At 38.3% G+C, this 23642-nt stretch overlaps 2 protein-coding genes across 9 annotated transcripts in view; both read right to left on the bottom strand.

The window, feature by feature from the left end:
* Positions 1-23642, bottom strand: part of LOC103022985 (procathepsin L) — a 153991-nt gene that overhangs the window by 32530 nt on the left and 97819 nt on the right. For 3 of the 8 annotated variants that reach the window (XM_049464257.1, XM_049464258.1, XM_049464261.1), the window contains 2 exons: positions 23310-23411; positions 22998-23190 (listed from right to left, as the gene is read on the bottom strand). The exons of the other annotated variants lie outside the window; for them this stretch is intronic. In XM_049464257.1, coding sequence (XP_049320214.1) covers positions 23312-23411 — 100 coding nt within the window. In that variant the 3' untranslated portion in view covers positions 22998-23190; positions 23310-23311. Of the gene's footprint in view, positions 1-22997; positions 23191-23309; positions 23412-23642 lie in introns of those variants that run through there. 8 annotated transcript variants of the gene reach the window in all.
* LOC103023296 (procathepsin L) lies at positions 2209-19382 on the bottom strand. The gene is made up of 8 exons (XM_049464266.1): positions 19204-19382; positions 16124-16266; positions 10778-10969; positions 8430-8615; positions 7875-8040; positions 6356-6458; positions 4852-4953; positions 2209-3077 (listed from the first exon to the last, which is right to left on the bottom strand). The coding sequence occupies exons 1-7, from the start codon at positions 19295-19297 to the stop codon at positions 4854-4856; spliced, it is 984 nt and encodes a 327-aa protein (XP_049320223.1). The 5' UTR covers positions 19298-19382; the 3' UTR covers positions 2209-3077; positions 4852-4853.

Raw genomic sequence — 23642 nt, 5'->3', positions numbered from 1 at the left:
AGGCTGCAATCAAGTGTTACCGATAACAGGCAATGAGTCTCGGATTATGAATTTTGGTTCAATCTTCTTTACAGAATTGTTTTGATTCAGACACATTGGAGGGTTTTTGATCATAAACATCCTGTTTAAGGTCATCCACAGCATCTCAATCAGACTTTGACTAGGCCATTCCAAACTCCTAATTTTGTTTTTTCAACTGATTTAGAGGTGGACTTGTTTGTGTGCTTTGGATCATTGTCCTGCTGCAGAACCCAAGTACGCCTGAGCTTAAGGTCACAAACAGATGGCTGGACATTCTCTCTCAGGATTGTCTGGTAAACAGCAGAATTCCTGGTTCCTTTAATAACAGCAAGTTGTCCAGACTCTAAAGCAGCAAAGCAGCCCCAGATCATCACACTACCACCACCATGTTTTACGTTCAGTATGATGTTCTTTTCCTGAAAGTATGTGTTACAGGACATACACCTTTTTAAACGTTCCACTTTCGTAACGTGAGTCCAAAGAACATTTACACAAACTCTTGGAGATCTTCAAGATGTTTGTTGGCAAATGTAAGACGGGTCGTTGTGTTTTTTTTTTTGGTCAGCAGTGTTTTTTTATCTTGGAACCCTCCCATGGAGACCATTTTCAAACAGTCTCTTTCTTATTATCAAATCTGTAACACTGACTTTAACTAAGGAAAGTGAGACCTGCAGTTCTTTAAATGTTGTTCTGGGTTCTTTTGTGACCTCCTGGATGAGTTATTTATGCCCTTTTGGAGTAATTTCGGTTGGCCGGTCACTCCTGGGAAGGTTCACCAGTGTTCCATGTTTTCTCTATTAGTGAATAATAGCTCTCACTGTGGTTCTCTGGAGTCCCAAAGCTTTAGAAATGACTTTGTAATATTTTCCAGACCATCAATGACTTTTTTTTCTCATCTGTTTTTGAATTTCTTGAGATTGAGGCATAATGTGTTGCTTTTTGAGATCTTTTATCTGCTTCATGTTGTCAGACAGGTTCTATTTCAGTGATTTCTTGATTCTACAAGTCTGGCAGTAATCAGGCCTGATATATAAATGTGATGGTATAGACCTTTATTTAGCTTTTTGCTGTGTTCCACTTCCTGCAGCGGCCATTTTGTCTCTTCCTGGTTTGGCTCATTGTTGCTGTTTTCCCCCCCTTCATGTTGTGGCTAATTAGCAAAATGGTTTCTTCTATACTCTGATTGGCTTAGGGCCTGTAAATTAGCCCCTTTGACCTCCTTAAAGCAGACAATACATGCACAGCTGCCCTCCTTTTGGATTTGCCCCCTCTAGCTGCTGCTGGAAGCTCCTGTTTGAAGCTAAGGCTGTTCATGCTTTTAAGGATCAGTTCCTGACTAATGCCTTGATTTTAGGTATGGAATGCCCAGTCATTTGGGTTTAAGGACTGACTTCTAGCTAGCTGCTGTTTTGTAACTATTTTGTTTGTTTTATTGTGGTTTGTGTTGAGATTGTTTTGGTTTATTTCCAGTATTTTGGTTTGTTTGTTTCTTTGGTTAATTATCTGCTTCTTTTGATTATTATTATTTTGTATAAGGGTTTCTTTTGGGTTCTGCTCAGTTGATTAAAGTGAAGTTTTATGGGCTGTATTAAATCACTGCCATCATTACACTTTTGCTAGTGGTTCTTGGAAGCCTGGTTGGACTTAAGGGTAAACATTAGGGAAATAGTTTTGTCACTCTTTTTAAAGTTTGAGGATTTAAGCTGTGATCTTTTTTTTGTTGGTATTTCTACACACGTGTGACTAATCAGATTTTTGGGTGTTAAATTTCCCTTTTTCTCCTCTTGGTTATCTGTTTGTTATCCCCAGGCCCCTTGGATGTGTGGATTTTATGCAGTGGTGTTCAGTTGCATAAGGAGCCCTGTGTTTTAATAGAATAATTGTATTCTTGATGTGGTACCAATGTTTTAATTAAAGTTAAAATAAATGTGAATGAGATTTTCTATTTTTTGTGGAAAAATAAATGTATTGTTTTGGAATCCTGTCTGTCTGCTCAGAAGTGAATCATTTTAGTGTAGCAGTGTACTTTGCTGGGTTACTTTTATAGCTAAGGCCAAGTGATTTACATACTGTTACATAAACATATATAAATATTGTGACATATTTTTAACCTTGACACTCCAATCTCCAAGCTGGATTGCCCATTATAGATTTCTTAAAAAAAAATGAATCCAAGCAGTCAAACTCTGCTTTTGCCAGATTTATTAAAGAATAATCAAACAAAAACATTTTTGGCGCTAAAAGAAAAATGATCAAAAAAGAAAATTATATATATGTCTATACCTTAAATGTGCTTAAGCTTATACATCTCAAGTTCTAATACCTTGATAAGGCATTTGCAAAATAGCAGTTATCTATCTATCTATCTTTGACTGTTGTCCCCTTAATATTAATGCAAATGTGTACACATTTTTAAAATGGAGATATGCCAATCTGCAATCTGTCAACATTGCAACCAGTGAAAAACATTTATCTGGTTCTAATTGAAGAGTTAATTTGCATTAGGGTTCATTAGGTTAAAAAATACTTTGGATACTTTGTAATTTTTTTAGAAAAACTTCTGAGAAAAACATGTACATGGTTGTTCCGGACGGGAATAAAATAACAGAGGACCCCCCATAAAAGAGAAAATTAGGACCAACAGGACCATCTGAGAAATTAATCCCGTACAGATAGGGCTATAGTCAGAGCACATTTACAAGGTTTATAACTGGAGTTTAAAAGCTTTACAAATTGTCTGTGTTACTGAAACATTTAATATTGTTCTGTGTTGAGAAAATTAGTACAATAGTGTACGATATATTATTTTAGGAGTAGCAATGATTTTGTGTTGAAACAACAATGAAACAATTATTTATTTTTGAAGATAATCCTGTGGTAATAAAAATCACTGTATTAAAAGATGTATTAAAATTTGTTTGGCATCGGCCACCTCAAAGAAAGCAAAGGGGTCAGATACATATTTTAGGATACAAAGTGACCCTCATGCAAAATCAGGAACAGGCGGCACATTCAGCCAATCAGGTATGGCCAACAGGACAGAATCATGGCTATACCTGCATAAAGACAAATGCACAGAGCACAAACACAGAGCAGATATATCAAACTATAAGACAACTGGTGTTCTAAAAGTGTATCACCCTTAACTACATCCTTATGTACACTACCGTTCAAAAGTTTGGGGTCACGCAAACAATTTTGTGTTTTCCATGAAAAGTCACACTTATTCACCACCATACGTTGTGAAATGAATAGAAAATAGAGTCAAGACATTGACAAGGTTAGAAATAATGATTTGTATTTGAAATAACATTGTTTTTACATCAAACTTTGCTTTCATCAAAGAATCCTCCATTTGCAGCAATTACAGCATTGCACACCTTTGGCATTCTAGCTGTTAATTTGTTGAGGTAAGCTGGAGAAATTGCACCCCACGCTTCTAGAAGCAGCTCCCACAAGTTGGATTGGTTGGATGGGCACTTCTGGCGTACCATACGGTCAAGCTGCTCCCACAACAGCTCAATGGGGTTCAGATCTGGTGACTGCGCTGGCCACTCCATTACCAATAGAATACCAGCTGCCTGCTTCTGCTGTAAATAGTTCTTGCACAATTTGGAGGTGTGTTTAGGGTCATTGTCCTGTTGTAGGACGAAATTGGCTCCGATCAGGTGCTGTCCACTGGGTATGGCATGGCGTTGCAAAATGGAGTGAAAGCCTTCCTTATTCAGAATCCCTTTTACCCTGTACAAATCTCCCACCTTACCAGCACCAAAGCAACCCCAGACCATCACATTACCTCCACCATGCTTAACAGATGGCGTCAGGCATTCTTCCAGCATCTTTTCATTTGTTCTGCGTCTCACAAACGTTCTTCTTTGTGATCCAAACACCTCAAACTTGGATTCATCCGTCCACAACACTTTTTTCCAGTCTTCCTCTGTCCAATGTCTGTGTTCTTTTGCCCATCTTAATCTTTTTCTTTTATTAGCCAGTCTCAGATATGGCTTTTTCTTTGCCACTCTGCCCTGAAGCCCAAAATCCCGCAGCCGCCTCTTCACTGTAGATGTTGACACTGGTGTTTTGCGGGTACTATTTAATGAAGATGCCAGTTGGGGACCTGTGAGGCGTCTGTTTCTCAAACTAGAGACTCTAATGTACTTATCTTCTTGCTTAGTTGTGCAACGTGGCCTCCCACTTCTTTTTCTACTCTGGTTAGAGCCTGTTTGTGCTGTCCTCTGAAGGGAGTAGTACACACCGTTGTAGGAAATCTTCAATTTCTTAGCAATTTCTCGCATGGAATAGCCTTCATTTCTAATAACAAGAATAGACTGTCGAGTTTCAGATGAAAGTTCTCTTTTTCTGGCCATTTTGAGCGTTTAATTGACCCCACAAATGTGATGCTCCAGAAACTCAATCTGCTCAAAGGAAGGTCAGTTTTGTAGCTTCTGTAATGAGCTAGACTGTTTTCAGGTGTGTGAACATGATTGCACAAGGATTTTCTAATCATCAATTAGCCTTCTGAGCCAATGAGCAAACACATTGTACCATTAGAACACTGGAGTGATAGTTGCTGGAAATGGGCCTCTATACACCTATGTAGATATTGCACCAAAACCAGACATTTGCAGCTAGAATAGTCATTTACCACATTAGCAATGTACAGAGTGTATTTGTTTAAAGTTAGGACTAGTTTAAAGTTATCTTCATTGAAAAGTACAGTGCTTTTCCTTCAAAAATAAGGACGTTTCAATGTGACCCCAAACTTTTGAACGGTAGTGTACATTTCATATATTTTTTGAAACAGGAAACAAACATTACATAATAGCACACCTTTAGACCAGTGGGTAATAGGGTTCTGTGGCGATACCACACTGATTATACTTGTTCCTGGACATCTTGATGTACCCATTTTCACCCCAGAGAGTACCCCAGCTGAAAAATAGAAATGTAGAGTTATTCTAGAGTTAAGGCATTCCTGTGCAAAACTGGCTTAATTTTATGTTTTTTAACCAGATCTAGACATTAATTTCCAAGTGAGAAACACCCAGGCACGTTTAATGAGAAACAAAATGCAGATTTTCAGCTTTAATAAACAGTTTAGGAAAAGCAGCCATTATAATGCAGTTTCTCGATTTTAAAGACTGAATCTAAGTGTTAAAGATTTGGAACTAAGTTATCTACATATGTAAGAATTTACACATTCAGCTATTTTTGCCACACTTCTTTACATGCCTTGGCTGTGGCATACCTGTAGCTTTTTTGCCGTAAATTCAGCTTTAAAGTCTTAAAGGATCTAATAGTAGCTTTTTTTGCTCAGAAATATATACATTTTATACCAACCAACCTCAAAACCTGGCTTAATTATTTTTTTAATTAATTTTATTATATTATTATTCAATAGTATTATTAATCATTACAGTGAGAACTTTAATTACATAGTTTTGCAAAAAGAGATGGTCCAGCAGTGCATAATGGTATAAGACACCATGACCCACTTTGTTTGCATTTCTCTCTCTCTCTCTCTCTCTCTCTCTCTCTCTCTCTCTCTCTCTCTCTCTCTCTCTCTCTCTCTCTCTCTCTCTCTCTCTCTCTCTCTCTCTCTCTCTCTCTCTCTCTCTCTCTCTTTGTAAAAATAAACTGAATTTTCCTTCATATCAAAGAAATGCAGTGTCTAACTAAAACTTGCAGAGTTTGAAGTTTACAATAGTCTAATCACAAAAACTGATAAACTAGCCAATTGCAATCAATAAAAGTGGCGTTGTGCCCCTGATGCAGCTCAATAAAACAGCAGCCTCAGGTCACCTGTTTACCAAAATAGACTCACATTAGCATAGACTACATAGACTCACATTAGACCATATTCACACTGATTTGAACAAAATTCACATTTTAAAACATGTAAAAAACTTTATTGCCAGAGAACAAACTATGACTAGAATAAAAAATAATATAATTTTCCAAATTGTTATGAACTAATGTTTAATCTCTGATGACTTCATGCGCATAAGTCGAGGCTTTTTATTGGACGGAAGAAATTATCCACTGCATTGCTAATGCAAGTCTGTACTAAAGCAGTTCTGATCAGAGCAACTGCTTAGATATTGTTCATACTGATCATTATTTTCACTGTTTGTCCCAAGTGGCTTGTTAATAAAACCAATTGCAACATTTTACAATCACTCAATACTTTGTTATGAATGGAATCACGCCTTATATCCCTGTGTCTTGCATTGACAGCCCTGTTATTAGACAATTTAATTAAATTTTTCAGGTCAAAATGTTTCTCTTTGTGTTTTAGTATCAGTTTCTAATGCTTATGGATTTATGTGTTTACCTGTTCTTGACCAGCCAGTAGTCCTGTCCATTCTCAGTTCCATAACCAACAACCAGGACGGCATGGTATTTACCGCTGCTGCAGTGAGGCTCGTTGTAGACACCTATAATCAGTTTAATTTTTTTATTATATTGTATTTCATGTTTTATTCAACATTCCCAATATGTTACAGGATAACGTTGAGGAACCTTTTAAAACCACTGCTCCAGTAATATTCTCTGCTAGTTTCTGACCTTGAGCTTTCAGATTCTCAGTTTTCAGTTCTGCTTAATCAGATTCATCAAATGTACCTCATTAATTGCTCAAAATATTTTTGTATTCAGATTAGACCTGTAGGCTTGGGATGTGGCAAAAGTTTTCAGTCAAGTCCATGTGTATATTAAAAGTCTCAGTGAGTTCATGCTTATGAATATTCATCCATGCAAACATATCACCTCTGATTGGCGAGACGAACATTAGTTAGAAATGTTTTAAAATAAAAACATTTTTTACACTAATAACAGTCTTTGCAATGTCATGTTTCTTTAAATCATGTGTAACCTAGTCTTAGAATCTCTGTAAAACACCAAATCCACTGGAGATTCTATATATAAAGAAAATTATTCACACAGAAGTGGGTAGTCCAGGTTTTAACTAGTGTAAACAGAACTGTTCTAAACATACATCTACCTATCTCAGTTGTACTTTGCTGTCGGTGTTTCATAGACAATTTCTAACCATGTGTTCCTTAACTCTGAATTACTGGGCACAGCATATAACACTATTGTGTTATTTGCACAAATAACACAGAAACGAACCGCCATGTTCTTCCTAGCACTGACTCAAACTGGTTAGAAAAATGCTGGTGAGATCTCTTCATGTGAGAGTGAACTTTATGAACATGTTTTGTGTAGCACATAGACCTATTCTAACTTGTGTAAAAAAGGTATGTCCCCTAATATGTCACATCTGTCCACATTCGGCTTCTGTGGCTGCAGATTTTCATTCCCACTAACTCAGCCAGGTTTAAAGACTGAACAACTGATGAAATAGGTGGAATCAGGTGTGCTGCTAATTGTTTAAAATGAAAGCCTTCAGTCACACCTCTCTTACTCTGTGTTCACACTGACAAGCGGCCATTCATTTCCTATAAAAGAATGAGATTTGTTGCCACAAAACTCTGACAAGCGACAGAGTGACAAGCGGAACTGAGATTTTCTGAACTTTATGCAAATGATTTTGAAACAGTAAAGAGACATTCTACAATGATAGGTCGAACAAGTTCAAGTTCTTTCACAGAGGGGGTGGTGGAAGGCGCTTGAGCACCTGCCCATTTGCGCTTATTAAATGTATTAATTATTAAATGTATTTATTAATTCCCCCCCCAAACTACAATATTCTGTCAGCACACCTATTCCCCACCCACACACACACAGGGTTAGGTTCTGCTGATCTCTTACTTGTGGAATCATAAGTTAGTAGAAATAACACATGCAGTTATTAAAACAGGACTGATTAATGATTGATATGTTAGAGTCACCTGATGTATATTGTTGAAAGGAAACTTGTCCAGCGTCTATGACCACAGAAATGGGTCCGATGGTGGCCACGGCTTCCTGTAATGCCTTCTCATCTCCAGATCTTGTGGACCTATAGCCAGTGCAAGTGGCTCCCACTGTTTTAGGATTAAACCTGCATTTCCACTGCTGCAGAGAGAGAGAGAGAGAGAGAGAGAGTCTGTGTATCTGCTTTGCTCTGATTACTCTCAGGTGTTGGCATATTACGGATTATTCGTGCCAGGTGGTATCACAGTCTGGACCCATACATTAACATTTTTTTTTACACTGCAATAAAAAGGAAATGTATTGATGCACAACATCAATAACTGTAAAACAAATAAGTAATAGATCAATATTTCATGTTCACGGATAATCTAAATAGTAAGATAACATAACAGGAATTATTTGTGTTCAACTGTATTACTGCTTTTTTCTTGGTTTGTCTGTTCTGATCACAAGAAAAGATACAAGTACTTCATATCAGCCTGTAGTTCAGTACACTCTGCAGTACCTCTGAGTTTCCATGGTCCACTTACCCTGTCCTCATAGGGGTATGAAGCCTCAGTGTCCAGTCCTCCATTTTTCATCACATAATCAAATGCTCTGTCTAAATATCCGCCATCACATCCAAAGTTCCTGGTGGTGCAGTCCACCAGCTGCTGCTCGCTGAGGGACACCAGGCGTCCTGTCTTCCTGAACATCTGACCTTCTAGAGCCCCTGTCTGAGAGATGGAGGAAAACATGGGGAAGAAAATATGTGATATGTACACTTTAATACACAGTAATATTGTTTAGATAATCCATACTCCTGTGGAGTAATATTGCGTGGTTTTGTAAAATAAGCAGTTTAATATTATATTTTTGAACCAGGTAAATCATGGAAGCTATCCTGCCTTTATGTCATGTCTGGTGCTGAAAGCACACCTGTGTCCCCCACACTGTACCTGCGATAACCAAGCTCCCAACTACAATACTCACATTGTACATACTCACACCTCAAGGAAGTCCCGAATACTGATAGCCCCTCAGTATAAATAGACCATGCTCACGCTCACTCCTTGCTGAGTAATTGTTTGGTTCGTCCTGCATTACAAAGCGTTTCTATGGCCCTCTATTGTTATTCCGTGTATGATCTTGTTTTCGTCTTTTTCCGACTTTGATTTATGCCTACGCCTGTGATTGGATTACCGTTTATGACCTGGACTGTTTATCGTTTGTGGATTACTGCCTTCTCTGTGATACCCCCTTGCCTGTGTATGAACTCTGGACGGTCTCTTGTTTATGGTATGGTTCCCCAACGTTATATATCTCTGGTATTGTATCTGCTCATCTGTATACCTACTGGCTATTTTAATAAAGCCTTTAACTTGTATCCGCACAAGTCTCATCCTTGTCTGGCCCTGACACTTTAACTCATTAGGTTAGTGTTGGCTATTGTAATGCATGTGTCAGGGGTGGCTATGTGGCTAAAAGCAAATGGTAAATTCTGTACTTTATTTTGTAATAAGTTAAACATGCTTACATATTTATTGTATTAATTTTTGACAGCCACATTCCTCTGGACATCATCAAGATGAACTTTTCAAAGGATGCAGTGGAAACCCTCTCGGGGAATAGAGAGACACTGGACAGACACTTTTATGTGTCAGTATTTTTCATTGTCTCTTTTTTTCTAACACTGCGCACTATCCAAACATAAAGGTATCAAAAATGTTTCATGTTTAAGCCACTAGTCAGTTTCGAGTACTAAACTATGTTAATACTGTAATTTAAGATGGCTGGGCAAAAACACTATAGACATTAACAGTGCTAAAATGTTAATTTAAATTTCATTAATGTTGCGTCTTATTTTTTTCGTCTTATTATTATTATGAATAAAGGGTGAGGAGAAACTAAATGTCAGCTTTAGGTATCAGCCATTTATGCTCTCTAAATATCGGCATCTGCCTATAATTCATCCTAATTTTGCAGCCTTGCCTCAGGCTGGAAGATGCAGGTGATTGCAATGCAAATGTAGACAGACTTCCAATCCTGATGCCCACAAATGTCTTGTCGCTGGAGAAGCTGTACGAACTGAGACTCAGGCTCAGTGCATCATGTCAATTGCTCAAAAAAGGGTAGTGTACTGTGTTTATTATATGAATGACCGAAAAAGAAATGCAGATGTCGAGTGAACCAGACTGAACACAATCGCTTCATCAATTTCATCTATGGAAAGTGCTATCACCAACTTCACTCAGCGGGCTTAACAAACTGAAAGTAGGATTAATGTAGCCAAAAGCAGGATTTCGGTGGGCAAGGATACTAACAACAAACAAGCTATGATTCTCATATCTCTAGCACCAACCGTGGGTCAGCTTCAAGCCAAGGTCTATGATTTGGAAAACAAAGGCTGACAGAAGAATTTAAAAATCAGCCTACCTGAAAGAGCTGAAGGGTTCCACACCACTTGCTCAGTTTATTAAAGAAATGCTTCCCTCCTGGATCAGTTGTGGCGTTGGGTGTTTGCGCGCAGACATGGTCTGCCTAACAACAGAGCGATCTATATTCTGATTGGCCGATGGATTATCCATGTGTGGCGTGAGTAGCTTAAACACAAAATGATGCTTTGATACTGGATTATAGGCATTATAGTCTTAAACTACCATACTACTGGGGTGTTGTAGTACAGATGTCTGTGTCTTGAAATGAGGATCTTCTTTATAATTTTAAAAGTACAAGTTCCTTTAAGGAACGTTTAGGTTTTAAAAGACAATGCTTCTTCACCCTAATGAGTTCTTCCACAGTTTCATCCCTAAAACTTCCTCAATAAATGTATACTTTTATCAGTGTATTAAACAAAAAAATAAAATGCTCTCTGGTTCTGACTCGTTCACTCACTCACCACACTGAAGGCCCAGCAGGATCCACATATCCCCTGGGTTTTCACTCCGGTCACATAGCCACTGGTCCTCCAGTCTACAGTATCAGGCAGAGCAGCAGCAGAGCCCTCTGTCTTTTGGAGGAATGTAGTTGCATTGTGGGCCTTGTTTCTGTTGAAGAATCCCTTCAGCATTTGCCTGTACTCCTGGTTGTCCTGTTGGAGAGAGAGATAGTGGAAAACTTGACCCTCCAATTCTGTTTTATTTGAGTCAAATTTTTCTAGCCACACCCAGGCTTGATTACTGACAATCCTTTTCTAAATTAAGAAATTACTTAAATACGACCTGCCTGAAAAAGCAAAGTAGACCAAAAGATACTCAAAAGCTAGACGTCATGCCAATATCAAAAGAAATACAGAAACAAAAAATAAGAAAAAAAGACATTTAGATCTATCAGTCTAGAACAGTGTATAAAGCCATTTCTAAAGTTTAGGGTCTCCATGTAACCACAATGAGAGCCATTATCCACAAATGGCGAAAACGTGTGTGATGGCATGGACCTTTATTTTGCTTTTTGCTGTGTTCCACCTCCTGGAGCGGCCATTTTGTCTCTTCCTGGTTCTGCTTATTGTTGCTGTTTTCCCCCCTTCATGTAGTGACTAATTAGCAAAATGGTTTCTTCCATGCTCTGATTGGCTTAAGCCCTGTAAATTAGCCCCTTTGACCTCCTTAAAGCAGACAAGACACGCACCCTTGCTCTCCATTTTGATTTGTCCCTCTAGCTGCTGCTGGAAGCTCCTGTTTGAAGCCAGTGCTGTTCGAAGCCAGTGCTGTTCATGCTTTTAAGGTAATGGTTACTGTTTTTAAGTACTTGGTTAAAAGCTAGAGGTGTTAGTCCTTTATGTACGGTAGGCCAAGCCATTCGGGTTTTAAGGTAAAAACAAGTTCTTGTTTTTGTTCAAGATATTGTAAGTGATGTAAGTCTCTTAACATTTCATTTTTTTGTAGGACTGACCTCTAGCTAGTTGCTGTTTTGTAACTATTGTTTTATTTTGATTTGTTTTTGAGATTGTTTTGGTTTATTTTGAGTATATTGGTTTGTTTCTCTGTTTTATCTGCTTCTTTTGAATATTATTATTTTGTATAAGGGTTTTGCTCAGTTGCTTAAAATAGAGACTTTATGGGCTGTATTAAGTCACTGCCATCATTACACTTTTGCTAGTGGTTCTTGGAAGCCTGGTTGGACTTAAGAGTAAACATCAGGGAAATAGTTTGTCACTTTTTAAAGTGTGAGGTTTTAAGCTGTGAGCTCTTTTGTCGGTATTTCCAAACACGTGTGACTAATTGGATTTTTGGGTGTTAAATTTTCCTTTTTCTCCTCTTGTCTACCTGTTTATCTCCAGGCCCCTTGGATGTGTGGATTTATGCAGTGGTGTTCATTTGCATAAAGAGCCCTGTGTTTTAATAGAATAATTGTATTCTTGATTTGGTACCAATGTTTTAATTAAAGTAACAAATAAATGTGAAAATTTCTATTTTGTGTGGAAAATAAATGAATTGTTTTGGAAACTTGTCTCTTTGCTCAGAAGTGAATCATTTTAGTGTAGCAGTGTACTTTGCTGGGTTACTTCTATAGCTAAGGCCAAGTGATTTACATACTGTTACACATGGAACAGTGGTGAACCTTCCCATGTGGCTGGCAACGACTTATCCTAGAGGTCACAGAGGACTCCACAACAACATCCAAAAAACTGCAGGCCTCAATTGCCTCAGTTAATGTCAGCGTTCATGACTCCACCGTAAAAAAATAGACAAAAGAGGGCAAAATGGCCGACATGGCAGAGTGCCAACACAAAAAACACAGCTGAGCAAAAAGAACATTAAGGCTCACCTCAATTTTGCCAGAAAACATCTTAATGATCCTTAAAAAACCCTCTGTGGACTGATAAAGTAAATTTTTTTGGAAGGTGTGATTATGTCCCCTGGATTACCTTTCCACCTCCCTCCTTCTGGAGCCACACTACATCAGGCTCGGAGGAGGGAAACCAGCACCGCAGCCCGAATTATAATTTCATTCAAAACACACTGGTGAGAAGAGGCAGCCAATCACACATAGCATACTCTCAACCCTCTCTACCGGAGCAACTGTCCACTTGGAGGACTGCATTGGGCATTGAGGAGTTGCCAGTCCATATCTGGGCATACAGTCACACACATACAGTGCCTTGCAAAAGTATTCGGCCCTCTTGAACATTTCAACATTTGGCACATTTTAGGCTTCAAACATAAACATTTGAAATAATTAAAAATATTTTTTTTTTTTGTGAAGAATCAACAAAAAGTGGGACACAATCATGAAGTGGAATGAAACGTATTGGATATTTTAAACTTTTTTTTTTAGAAACAAAATAACCTGAAAAGTCGGGCGTGCAATATTACTTTGTAGCACCACCTTTTGCTGTGATTACAGCTGCAAGTCGCTTGGGCTTTGTCTCTATCAGTTTTGCACATCGAGAGACTGATATTTTTGCTCATTCTTTCTTGCAAAACAGCTGGAGCTCAGTGAGTTTGGATAGAGAGGGTTTGTGAACAGCAGTTTTCAGGTCTGGACTTGGCCATTCGAACACCTGGATACATTTATTTGTGAACCGTGCCATTGTAGATTTTGCTTTGTTTGGATCATTGTCTTGTTGGAAGATAAATCTCTGTCCCAGTCTCAGGTCTTTTGCAGGTTTTCTTCCAGAATCGTCTTGTATTTGGCTCCATCCATCCTCCGATCAATTTTAACCATCTTCACTGTCCCTGCTGAAGAAAAGCAGGCCCAAACCATGATGCTGCCACCACCAAGTTTCACTTTAGCGATGGTGTGTTCAGGGTGATGAGCAGTGTTTCTTTTCTGCCACACAAAGCACTTTGTATTTAGGCCAAAAAGTTCAACTTCCACATGCTTGCTGTACAAACTGCCCGTCTTATGTGTCTCTTTCAACAGTGTTTTTTTTTTTAAACAGTGGCCACTCTTCCATAGTTGACCCGATGACAGATTCTTCCTCCTTAACTGTAGATCTCTGCAGTTCATCCAGTTCGGCCGGGTCTTGGTAGATTTGCAGTGGTCTGGTACTTCATCCATTTCAAAATGATCACCTGCACAGTGCTCCATGAAATGTTTAAAGCTTGGGAAATCTCTTTGCATCCAAATCCAGCTTTACACCTCTCCACAACAGTATTTCGGACCTGCCTGGTGTGTTTCTTGGTCTTCATGATGCTCTCTGTTCTTTAAACAGAACTCTGAGATTAATCACAGAGCAGGTGCATTTATACAGAGACTTGATTACACACAGGTGGATTCTGTTTATCATCATCAGTCATTTAGATCAACATTGGATAATTCAGAGATTCTCACCGAACTTCTGGAGTGAGTTTCCTGCACTGAAATATCCAATAAATCTTGTTCCACTTCACGATTGTGTCCCACTTGTTGTTGATTCTTCAAAAAAAATTAATATTTCATATCTTTGTTTGGAGCCTAAAATGTGGCAAAATGTTGAAAAGTTCAAGAGGACTGAATACTTTTGCAAGGCACTGTATTCACACACCCGGGCAATTTTTCTGGGCAATTTAAAATATCCAATTTACCTGATCTTCATGTTTTTTGGACTTTACGAAGAAACTGGAGTCCCTGAAGGAAACCCATGCAGACACACGGAGAACATGGAAACTCCAGCCAGATAGGAACTTGAAGACAGGACCCCTGCGCTGGGAGGCGAAAGTGCTAACCAATAAGCCGCCGTGTCGCCCAACTTAGCACACTGCTGTTACTAAATACTATTAGTAGTAAATACTAGTACTAGTATAGTCACAGCCAAATAAACCAAATAAAAAAAAAAACTTTAGTAACTTTAGGAATAAAGTTTGACACATGCAACATACACCATGACCCTTTTGACTCCATCTAATCACTTACAACTCAATGAAGTGAACTGGCTGTTCTAAAGAATATATTTGCTAAAGAATTCATTTTAATTATCACTTTTAGCCTTTAGCATTTTGGTTACATGTTTGTAGAGCTGCTTAGTGTTGTGTATAGCTAAAAAACTGAATTGATTCTTTTTGTTTATTTTAGCAAGGCTGTGCATGGCTGTTGAGTTGCTTACTTTAGTAGTTTTTTTTTTTTGTTTGTTATTGGTGTGTCCTGTCTGTTACCCCTGTTGCTAGCTTCTTTACCTACAACAGACAAACACTTCTGCAAATAAGGTCCACAATCACTGCATCACCAAACCTTTGTTTGAAAACACACAAGGAGCTCCATTCATCTGGGCCGCCCAGCCACGTGCCCAACATAGATGATGGAAGAGAGGTCGGAGAGCCGATGTGCCTAATATATATATATATATATATATATATATATATATATATATATATACTGTATATTAGGGATGCAACGGTTCTCTGTATTTTATCGAACCTTTCGGTTTGGCCAGTTCGGTTCGATACACCCGGATGAACCGCGGTATTTCGGTGCGTGCACTGACACTCTGTTGCTGTAACTTACATGGTGCTGAATGCACAGCCCCGCATAAACGCTCCTGCAGTGAAGCAGCACATGGCCGGAGGGAGGGGCTGCTGAGCGCGTGCGGCTGAACGTAAAGACACTCTCAGCACAGGGCAGAGCCTTAAAGCAGAGCTGGAGGAGCAGTGTCTTTACTCCCTGAGGAAACGCAGATTTTTTTTACCCTGCCGGTGTGTTTCTCCCTCCCCCGCCCTGCTCCTCTGTCTCCACCACACAACACCTGTACTTCTCTCAGCGTGTCTCTCAACAACCATGCAACAACCAATCAGATATTTTTTTTGAATTTCCCAGTAGCAAATCAGCGCTGACACTGGCAGACGCAGGCAGACGCTGAAGATGTGAGGGCCAATTAAACAAAACTTTCTCAGCTTCGTGATCATGATGAATGAAAGTGAAAAGGAAAAGGAGAAATTTGAAGAGGTGATGTCCGTTTATAAACCCTCTGTTTGGGACCAGTTTGGCTTCAGCGTTGAGTTTAATAAACAAGGTAAAAGACAGTCAGCAGATAAAGCACAGTGCGAGCATTTCTTTGCATATTACTGCATTTCATTTTATTTGGCCCGTTTTTGACTAATGGTAGGAATAAGTGTTTTTTATTATACATTTTTTTTATTTTTATTAATCTGTGCCTTTTTGTCTATTTAATATTGGCTCTGCCAGTGTGAGTGGGATCACCGTGTTGATTTGAAATAGAAAGGGGTAAGAAGCAATCAGGAATTATTTCTGGTAGCTTTAAATCTGCTACATAAATAAATGTACATTAAAATTTATATAAATACTATTTGTGTGTGTGTGTTCTCACCATGTCTGCAAAGTGGTTCATGCCAAGTCTGTAGGTTTTGAGGCCCTGATCAGCCAGCATGTTGTGCTCCAGGACCAGCTTACGATTGGTCATCCAGTTCATCTTACGCTGAGACTCTTCTTCCATTAAATGATACTTCTTACCTAATAAAAACACATTAATACACACACTGTCAATCGAAAGGAAGTGCTCATTCCCTTCAGATGAATCAATTACTAATGAACAACAAAGGAATGGGCAGTATATGGCCTAAGAACAAATGTAAATATTTAACTTACACTTAACTTAAACAAATACTTTTCAAAAAGGAAATGAAATCATCATTTAAAAGGTGTGTTTTATATACAGACACTTAAACAACACAATGTATCTTCAAGTCAACCACACTTCAGTGAAATCAACCTGTGCAGTTTTAAAGCACCACTGATTGTGAATCAATTTCACCTGCTGTTGTGCAAATGGAACAGACAACAGGTATAAATGAGAGGCAATTAGCAAGATAACCCCTATAAAGGAGTCGTTCTGCAGGTGGAGACCACAGACCTTTTCTCTGTTCTCATCCTTTCTGTCTGATGTTTTGGTCACTTTTACATTTTTTCAGTTTTCTCTCATCATAGAGGCAGCATGAGGCAGTGTCTACAACCCACAGAAGTTGCTCAGGTAGTGCAGCTCATCCAGGATGTCACATTAATGTGAGCTTTGGAAAGAAGGTTTGCTGTGTCTGTCAGAACAATGTCCAGAGCATGGAGCAGATACCAGGAGACAGGCCAGTACACCAGGAGACATGGAGGGGGCCGTAGGAGGGCAACAACCCAGCAGCAGGACCGCTACCTCCTCCTTTGTGCAAGGAGGAACAGAAGGAGCAGTGCAAGAGCCCTGCAAAATGACCTCCAGCAGGCCACTAATATCCATGTTTTTGCTCAAACTGTCAGAAACAGACATCCGATGTCCACAAGTGGGGGTTGTGCTCACAGCTAAACACTGTGCAGGGCAATTGGCATTGGCCAGAGAACACCAAGATGGGCAGATTTGCCATTGGCACCCTGTGCTCTTCACAAATGACAGCAGGTTCACACTGAGCACATGTGACAGACGTGACAGAGTCTGGAGAAGCCATGGAGAACGTTCAGAACGTTCTGCTGCCTTGCGCACGCGTCCTTAAAATAGCAATGGACTTTTGGAATATATTAACACCGATGGGCCGTCTGGAAATGACGTGTGTTCAGGTGCAGCGCACACGGGATTGCGTGCAGAATAACCTTTGTCTTCTAAAAAAAAAAAAAAAGGTTCAATAAATAAGGTCGGACAAGTGCAGTAAAATTCATGTTATTAATGCTCACTATAGCCAACAAATTTACTGATAATTAATCAGGAGAAATCAGGCAAAATGCGTTGCGCCTCTCTCTCTCTCTCTCTCTCTCTCTCTCTCTCTCTTTCGCAGCGCGGAGCTCAATTCAGCACAAAGCTACAAATAATATAAAACTCAGTTCGGTTAAATAAAATAAGTAAGGACCTGTAAGTTAATCAAATATATATTTTTTTTCCATGATTCCCATGTTTTTAGTTTATTGATATAAATTTGGTAATTTATTATCATTCTTATCATTTAACTTTACTTTCACTACTATTATTTTATTCATAAGATATAAATTCTTTACTTTTTATGTCAATTTTTATGATCTTTTCAAAAAATGTCCTATTTTTCCTTTTTATTGTATATATTTTATTTGTCTATAGAAAATGTCAGTTTTTATTTCTATATATATATATTTTTTATAATTTTATTTCAAATTTTTCCCCATTTTCTCCCCAATTTACACGGCCAATTACCCAACCCACTCATTAGGACTCCCCCTATCACTAGTAATACCTCAACACACCAGGAGGGTGAAGACTAGCACATGCTTCCTCCGATACATGTGAAGTCAGCCACCGCTTCTTTTCGAGCTGCTGCTGATACAGCATTGCCAAGCAGCCAGCGCGCTTGGAGGAAAGCGCAGCGGCTCGGCTCCGGTACATCAGCTCACAGACGCCCTGTGCTGCAGACATTACCCTGGGAGTGATGTGGGGAGAGAGCGCCATCTACCCACCCAGAGGGAGCAGGGCCAATTGTGCTCCCTCTGACGCCGGCAGCTTGATGGCTTATTTCTATATTTTTAAAATATTTTTTAGCCCTTTTAACCTGTAAATGCTCAGTGGCATTGTAAATGAGGGTCCCCCTCCAGTGTAAATGATGGTTGATTGCTTGATTAATATTCAGTGTTGCAAACCCAGTTTTAACATAAACAATAAACAGAATAGAGAATAAAATAATAGTACTATTCTCTTATATAAGCTGCTGGTTTGGTTTATCTTCACAGCGTGATATGCAGTCTCCTATGCGCTCTTAAAATAGGAATGAACAGAAGTCAGAGCGCACCTGTGTCTTAAAGGGGATGAATTCTGACACACTGATTGGTTTATTTCATACATAATTAAGAGAATTAAAACACACCCTTTGTGCCGTTGGAGTTGCGCAAGGTGTATTTTTCGCACCCTCACGATAGCACAGGACACGCCCCTAAATCCAGCTGCGCAAAGCGCAACAGACCAGTGCGCTATAGATCGCTAAAATAGGGCCCTTAATGTGAAAGCAACATATTGATATTGGTTCAAACAAATCTCTTTAATGATCCTTTTTAAGTATAAATGAATTCATTAATTAAGTTAGTCAAGAGATTAATTACTTCATTATTTGTATGAACCATTTCTGAGTGACCAAATAATCAAACTGAAACTAAATGAAAGTATTTTATTAACATCCGTCCAACATACTCCAGTCACTAAATGAACCTGCAGTGAGATTTTCTTCAGTTACAAACAGTTACTTCCCAGATAGCAAAAGCGATCTGGCCCGGATCCGGCACAAGTCAAAACGGATCTGGCCCAGTGTCCTTTTGCACAGTGGGTTAGTTTTACTTCAGTTATCTATGAATAATTTATTGTTATTACTTGATCAAAACCAGTTAAAAATCCCTTTATTGACATTATATAATCATGACATTCATTTTAAAATTGAAAACAAAAACACAGTATCTCACCAAACTTCAGCTTCCATTCCTGGAATTCCAGATCCTCCAGAGAGGCGCTGACAACACCGACCAGCAGAGCGGCCACAGCGAGCAGGACCCTCATTCTGCACAGAGTGAGAGGAGATGTGTGTGCTGGAGAGGCAGGTGAGCAGAGTAACAGGTGAGCGTTCTTCCCTCAAATAAATACTGCTTTAGTTCCGCTTCTCCTTTACATGCCTTTAGTTTAAACGAAACAGGAAACAAAAAATATGCCAGTCAGACTTAGATCATGGGATAGCATGTGATTGTGGGTTTGTGTGTGTGTGTGTGTGTGTGTGTGTGTGTGTGTGTGTGTGTGTGTGTGTTTCTCTGTGTGTGTTTCTCTGTGTGTGTTTCTCTGTGTGTGTTTGTGTGGTTACCTATTTTGACACAGCGAGCAGGATCCTCATTTTGTGTAAGGAAAGCTGTGTGTTTGGTTGTTTATGGTTTTCTGTGTGTTTGTATAAAATGCATGTGAACAGAGTTACAGTACAGTACCGCTGTGCCCGCCTTACATTCTTACTTCTTACCATCATATATAAATCATATGTAAAATACCTTCATCTGTCATAGAGCAAGCTACTGCATGTACTAGTGTCTGTATATGTGTGTGTGTGTGGGAGAGGAGAAGGGGGGTGGGGGGTATAGATGTAAAAACAGCCATACTTTTTGTTTTTAACCTTTAACTTTTAGGCTGTAAACAAAATGTTTAGGAAACTATTAAGTATGTTGGGTATTTTGTCTCAGTGTCCCCCATCAACTCCCACAGAGCACACGTAATTTATAGTAAAGACTGTAGCTCACTACGTGAGTTAAGTGTGGATCAGAATACAGTCTCGCTACTAAGCAGCAGACTGTAGAATAAACTGAAGCTGACTGAGGATAACAATGACTTTACTCCACCTTAACATCCTTGGCACCGCCTTTCGAAAAACTAAACCACTAATTAAAAAAAACATTTTCTGTAAAATAAAAAAAACACACATTGCACTTGAATCCTGGGGGTGAAGATTTTTTTGCATTATTTTCAAACTAAATCTGAGCTTTGCAATGCGTAGGGTGCATTTTCCACAGGCACTACTGATGGTAAAAGTTGTATTTGTGTTTCATTGTACGCTGTGTTTATTACACCCCTATTAAACTATAAATAAAAAAAATGCTTTTTGTTCAAAAGTTCACAACTTCGTGAATAAACATTTCGATACTATTTTAACATTTAATAAGAATGCTAATTAAAATGTTTACTATAAGCTGAGGAGCTAAACAACCTGTGAGGTCCAAATTCTAAAACAGGGTTGTCGCTGGGCACAGGGCTGAGTTAAGATTGTAGATTTGTTCAGACTGACGCACGTTCCTACAGATCACAAGATAAACATATAAGACAAACACAGAGATATATAGGGGAGGGAAGTTTTACACAGACTTGCAGAATGTTGCACGCACATAAGGGGATGCTAGAAAACAAACAACATTACATACAAATGTAAAGGACACCAGAAATGCAGAGTCTGGCAGAGTACTGTCTACATCTCCATTTTAACATTTTACTGTAAATCCACATTTACTGTTGTTCATATGTTATTAAAGTGTAACATACACTGTTTATTATATTAAATACATATACATATATGGGCCATTCCACCCAGTGGGTGCCAGATGCTTGTTGAAACTCCATTTTAAAATTATTTTTTATATATTTTTTTAACTCTGAACCTATTTTAATTTAAATATTATGGATTTACCATAAAAAAAAAATATTTATTTTATAAAGCATGAATGGAATTTGGATTCACAATGCCAAAAAATACATCTCTGAAGGATTTTAATAATTATATTTCATGGTAAAGTTTAAACTTAAGAGAGTGGAGACAGGTAACAAATGCTATTTTTTCCAATGTTCTAAGTAGTTCTTAATAATGCTTTTAATTACATATCTTACTTGTGCAATTAGTTCAATGTACAATGTAATATATATATATACTATATGTGTGTGTGTGTGTGTGTGTGTGTGTGTGTGTGTGTGTGTAATGTGTGTATTTATTTGTATATGTATTATATAATGTGTGTATTTATATATATATATATATATATATATATATATATATATATATATATATATATATATATATATATATAAAATAAATGTATAAACCTTATTAATATGCTATACCATATGTCTGTCTTTGTTTACAAGCATGATATAAAGTATTTCAGCATGAAAGCAGGTATTTGTAATGTGAGACAGCTTCCTGTATCATTACTACATCAAACTGTGTGAAAATCGGGTAATAATTGGTGGAGCTGTGATTATTATATGTGTGTTTTACTCCTTCCTCAGTGTAAATTAATGCACTTGGGGCGCAGCATTGCCTCCTCCAATATGGTGGCCACGTAGGCACGCCAGCTCCAATAGATGACGTCAGTCGATGCGCCTACTATCAGTGAGTCCCAATTCAGGGGCTGCATCCTTCAAGGACGCGGTCTACGAAGATGTGTCCTTTGAAGCATGGGTAGGCTGCGATGGCAGTACTGAAATGGGACGGTCTACCCTACGGAGTATTTCCTGTTTCCTGTTTTGAGATTCTACAGAAGTCAGAGCTGAGAAATGAGTCAGAGATTTTGATTCTCGTTTTGCTTCAGACCACAAAATACCAAACTAGCTAATTAAATCCAGGTTAATTAACTGTGCAAGTACTTGTGTTCTGTTAGGAATTCCACATATCTTATAGAAGCTCCCAGGATCCTGCATAGAGTTCTTCACACTCCAAAGACAGCAGCAGCTTCAAAGTCCTGTTTGCTGTTCAACAGTGTAGTTTTTATAGCTGCTCTTTTTATAGGATTCATTTATCTAACAGAAACCTTTCTAAATCAGCCTTATTCTGATCATAGCTGTGCTCTGAATCACTCAAATATCTTTTCATCGTTCAATGATTTCTTTTTAGTTTCATTTACAGTTTGTAACACATTATATACACACAAAATGTGGAACTAGGCACACAAAACCAAAAACAAGAAGCTCATATGTCAACACTGTGACTCCAAACTGCTGAACTCTAAGCACAATTTCACATGTTCTAACTCAAATATCATTCTAAATCACAGCTTCGCAAATCGCTAAACACAAATTGCATCATTTAGCACACCTGATTACCTAAAAATCACTGACCTTCAGATACATAAATAATAAATACATTTTTGTTCCCTCTTTGTATGTGAACTGTTTTTCCTCATCATGTTTCTCATTGTACATATAAGTGAAAATTACCGTTTGCATCAAACTACATACAGTAAAAATGGATTACATTTGCGCCGCAAATACACGTAGTACTGTAATGCAATATGGGGGGTCCTACACCCCACCAAATAAATATAAATACCAGAAAGCCAACATATTGTCATGGACTTGTATGCATCTGAATTTGTACAGTGGCCTCATGAAATCAAAAGCATAACCAAATACTTCTGATAACAGTGCTCTGAATTGATCTTGTCAGTGTTTATTTGATGCTCTGCAGGAGATAAGTATATAAATAGCTGTGTGGTGTTTGGGTGGAAGGAATCAGTTTTGCTAGATATTTGTGGAGTTTTAACAAAGCCGTTAATAATTTCCAGTTTCTAGAAACGCGTTTAAAAAACTGTAATATCCATACTTAAGGAGAATTTTGGTTGATAATGTGGAACAACCTCTTGAATTAGGGTTTCTTTAAATCAAGATCACCTGGAATAAACAAACCTGTCTAATATTGATGTCTGTAGTATAAAAAGATATGAGAAATAACGTAAACTTGTAAACAATTCATTTTAATTTGTTTAAACAAAAGGCCAAATAAAAAAAAATGCACTTATGACACACACAAAAGAAATCATGAACAGTAACAGAAAACAACGGAAAGGACAGCAGTCTGGAGCTTCTGCAGAAATAGGATGTCAGAAGCCAACCAATCAGGCACGACCTACAGGACAGTGTGATGGCTATACCTGCATAATGACAAGACAGATAAAACACACAGAGCAGATCTGTCAAAAACATCAGGATAATATTTATTGATACTTCAGAAACACAGAAGCACAGAAATGCTAACTCTGATTAAGCACACCTTTAGACCTCTGGGTAAAGGGCGAACGTGGCGATACCACACTGATTATTCTTGTTCCTGGACATCCTGATGTATCCTGCTTCACCCCAGGAGGTACTCCAGCTGCAGAATTCAAATATCATTAAAGGCCAGTTTAAGGTGTTCACATTCATTCCTCAGGTAGAAGTATAGATACTAGGGCTTAAAATAATACTTCTGTAGATGTTAAAGTATCAACTCAAGCTTTTTACTGAAGTAAAAATGTAAAACTACTTAAAGTATAAAAGTAAAAGTAATTTAAGGAGAAAAAATGCCATTAAGAACTAAAGCTTAGTGCAATAATGACTATGTTAT

The sequence above is a fragment of the Astyanax mexicanus genome, chromosome 14, assembly GCF_023375975.1.
Source record: "Astyanax mexicanus isolate ESR-SI-001 chromosome 14, AstMex3_surface, whole genome shotgun sequence".
Lineage (NCBI taxonomy): Eukaryota > Metazoa > Chordata > Actinopteri > Characiformes > Acestrorhamphidae > Astyanax > Astyanax mexicanus.
The sequence above is the reverse complement of the archived record's forward strand: the minus strand, read 5'-3'. Positions and strand labels throughout refer to the sequence as shown.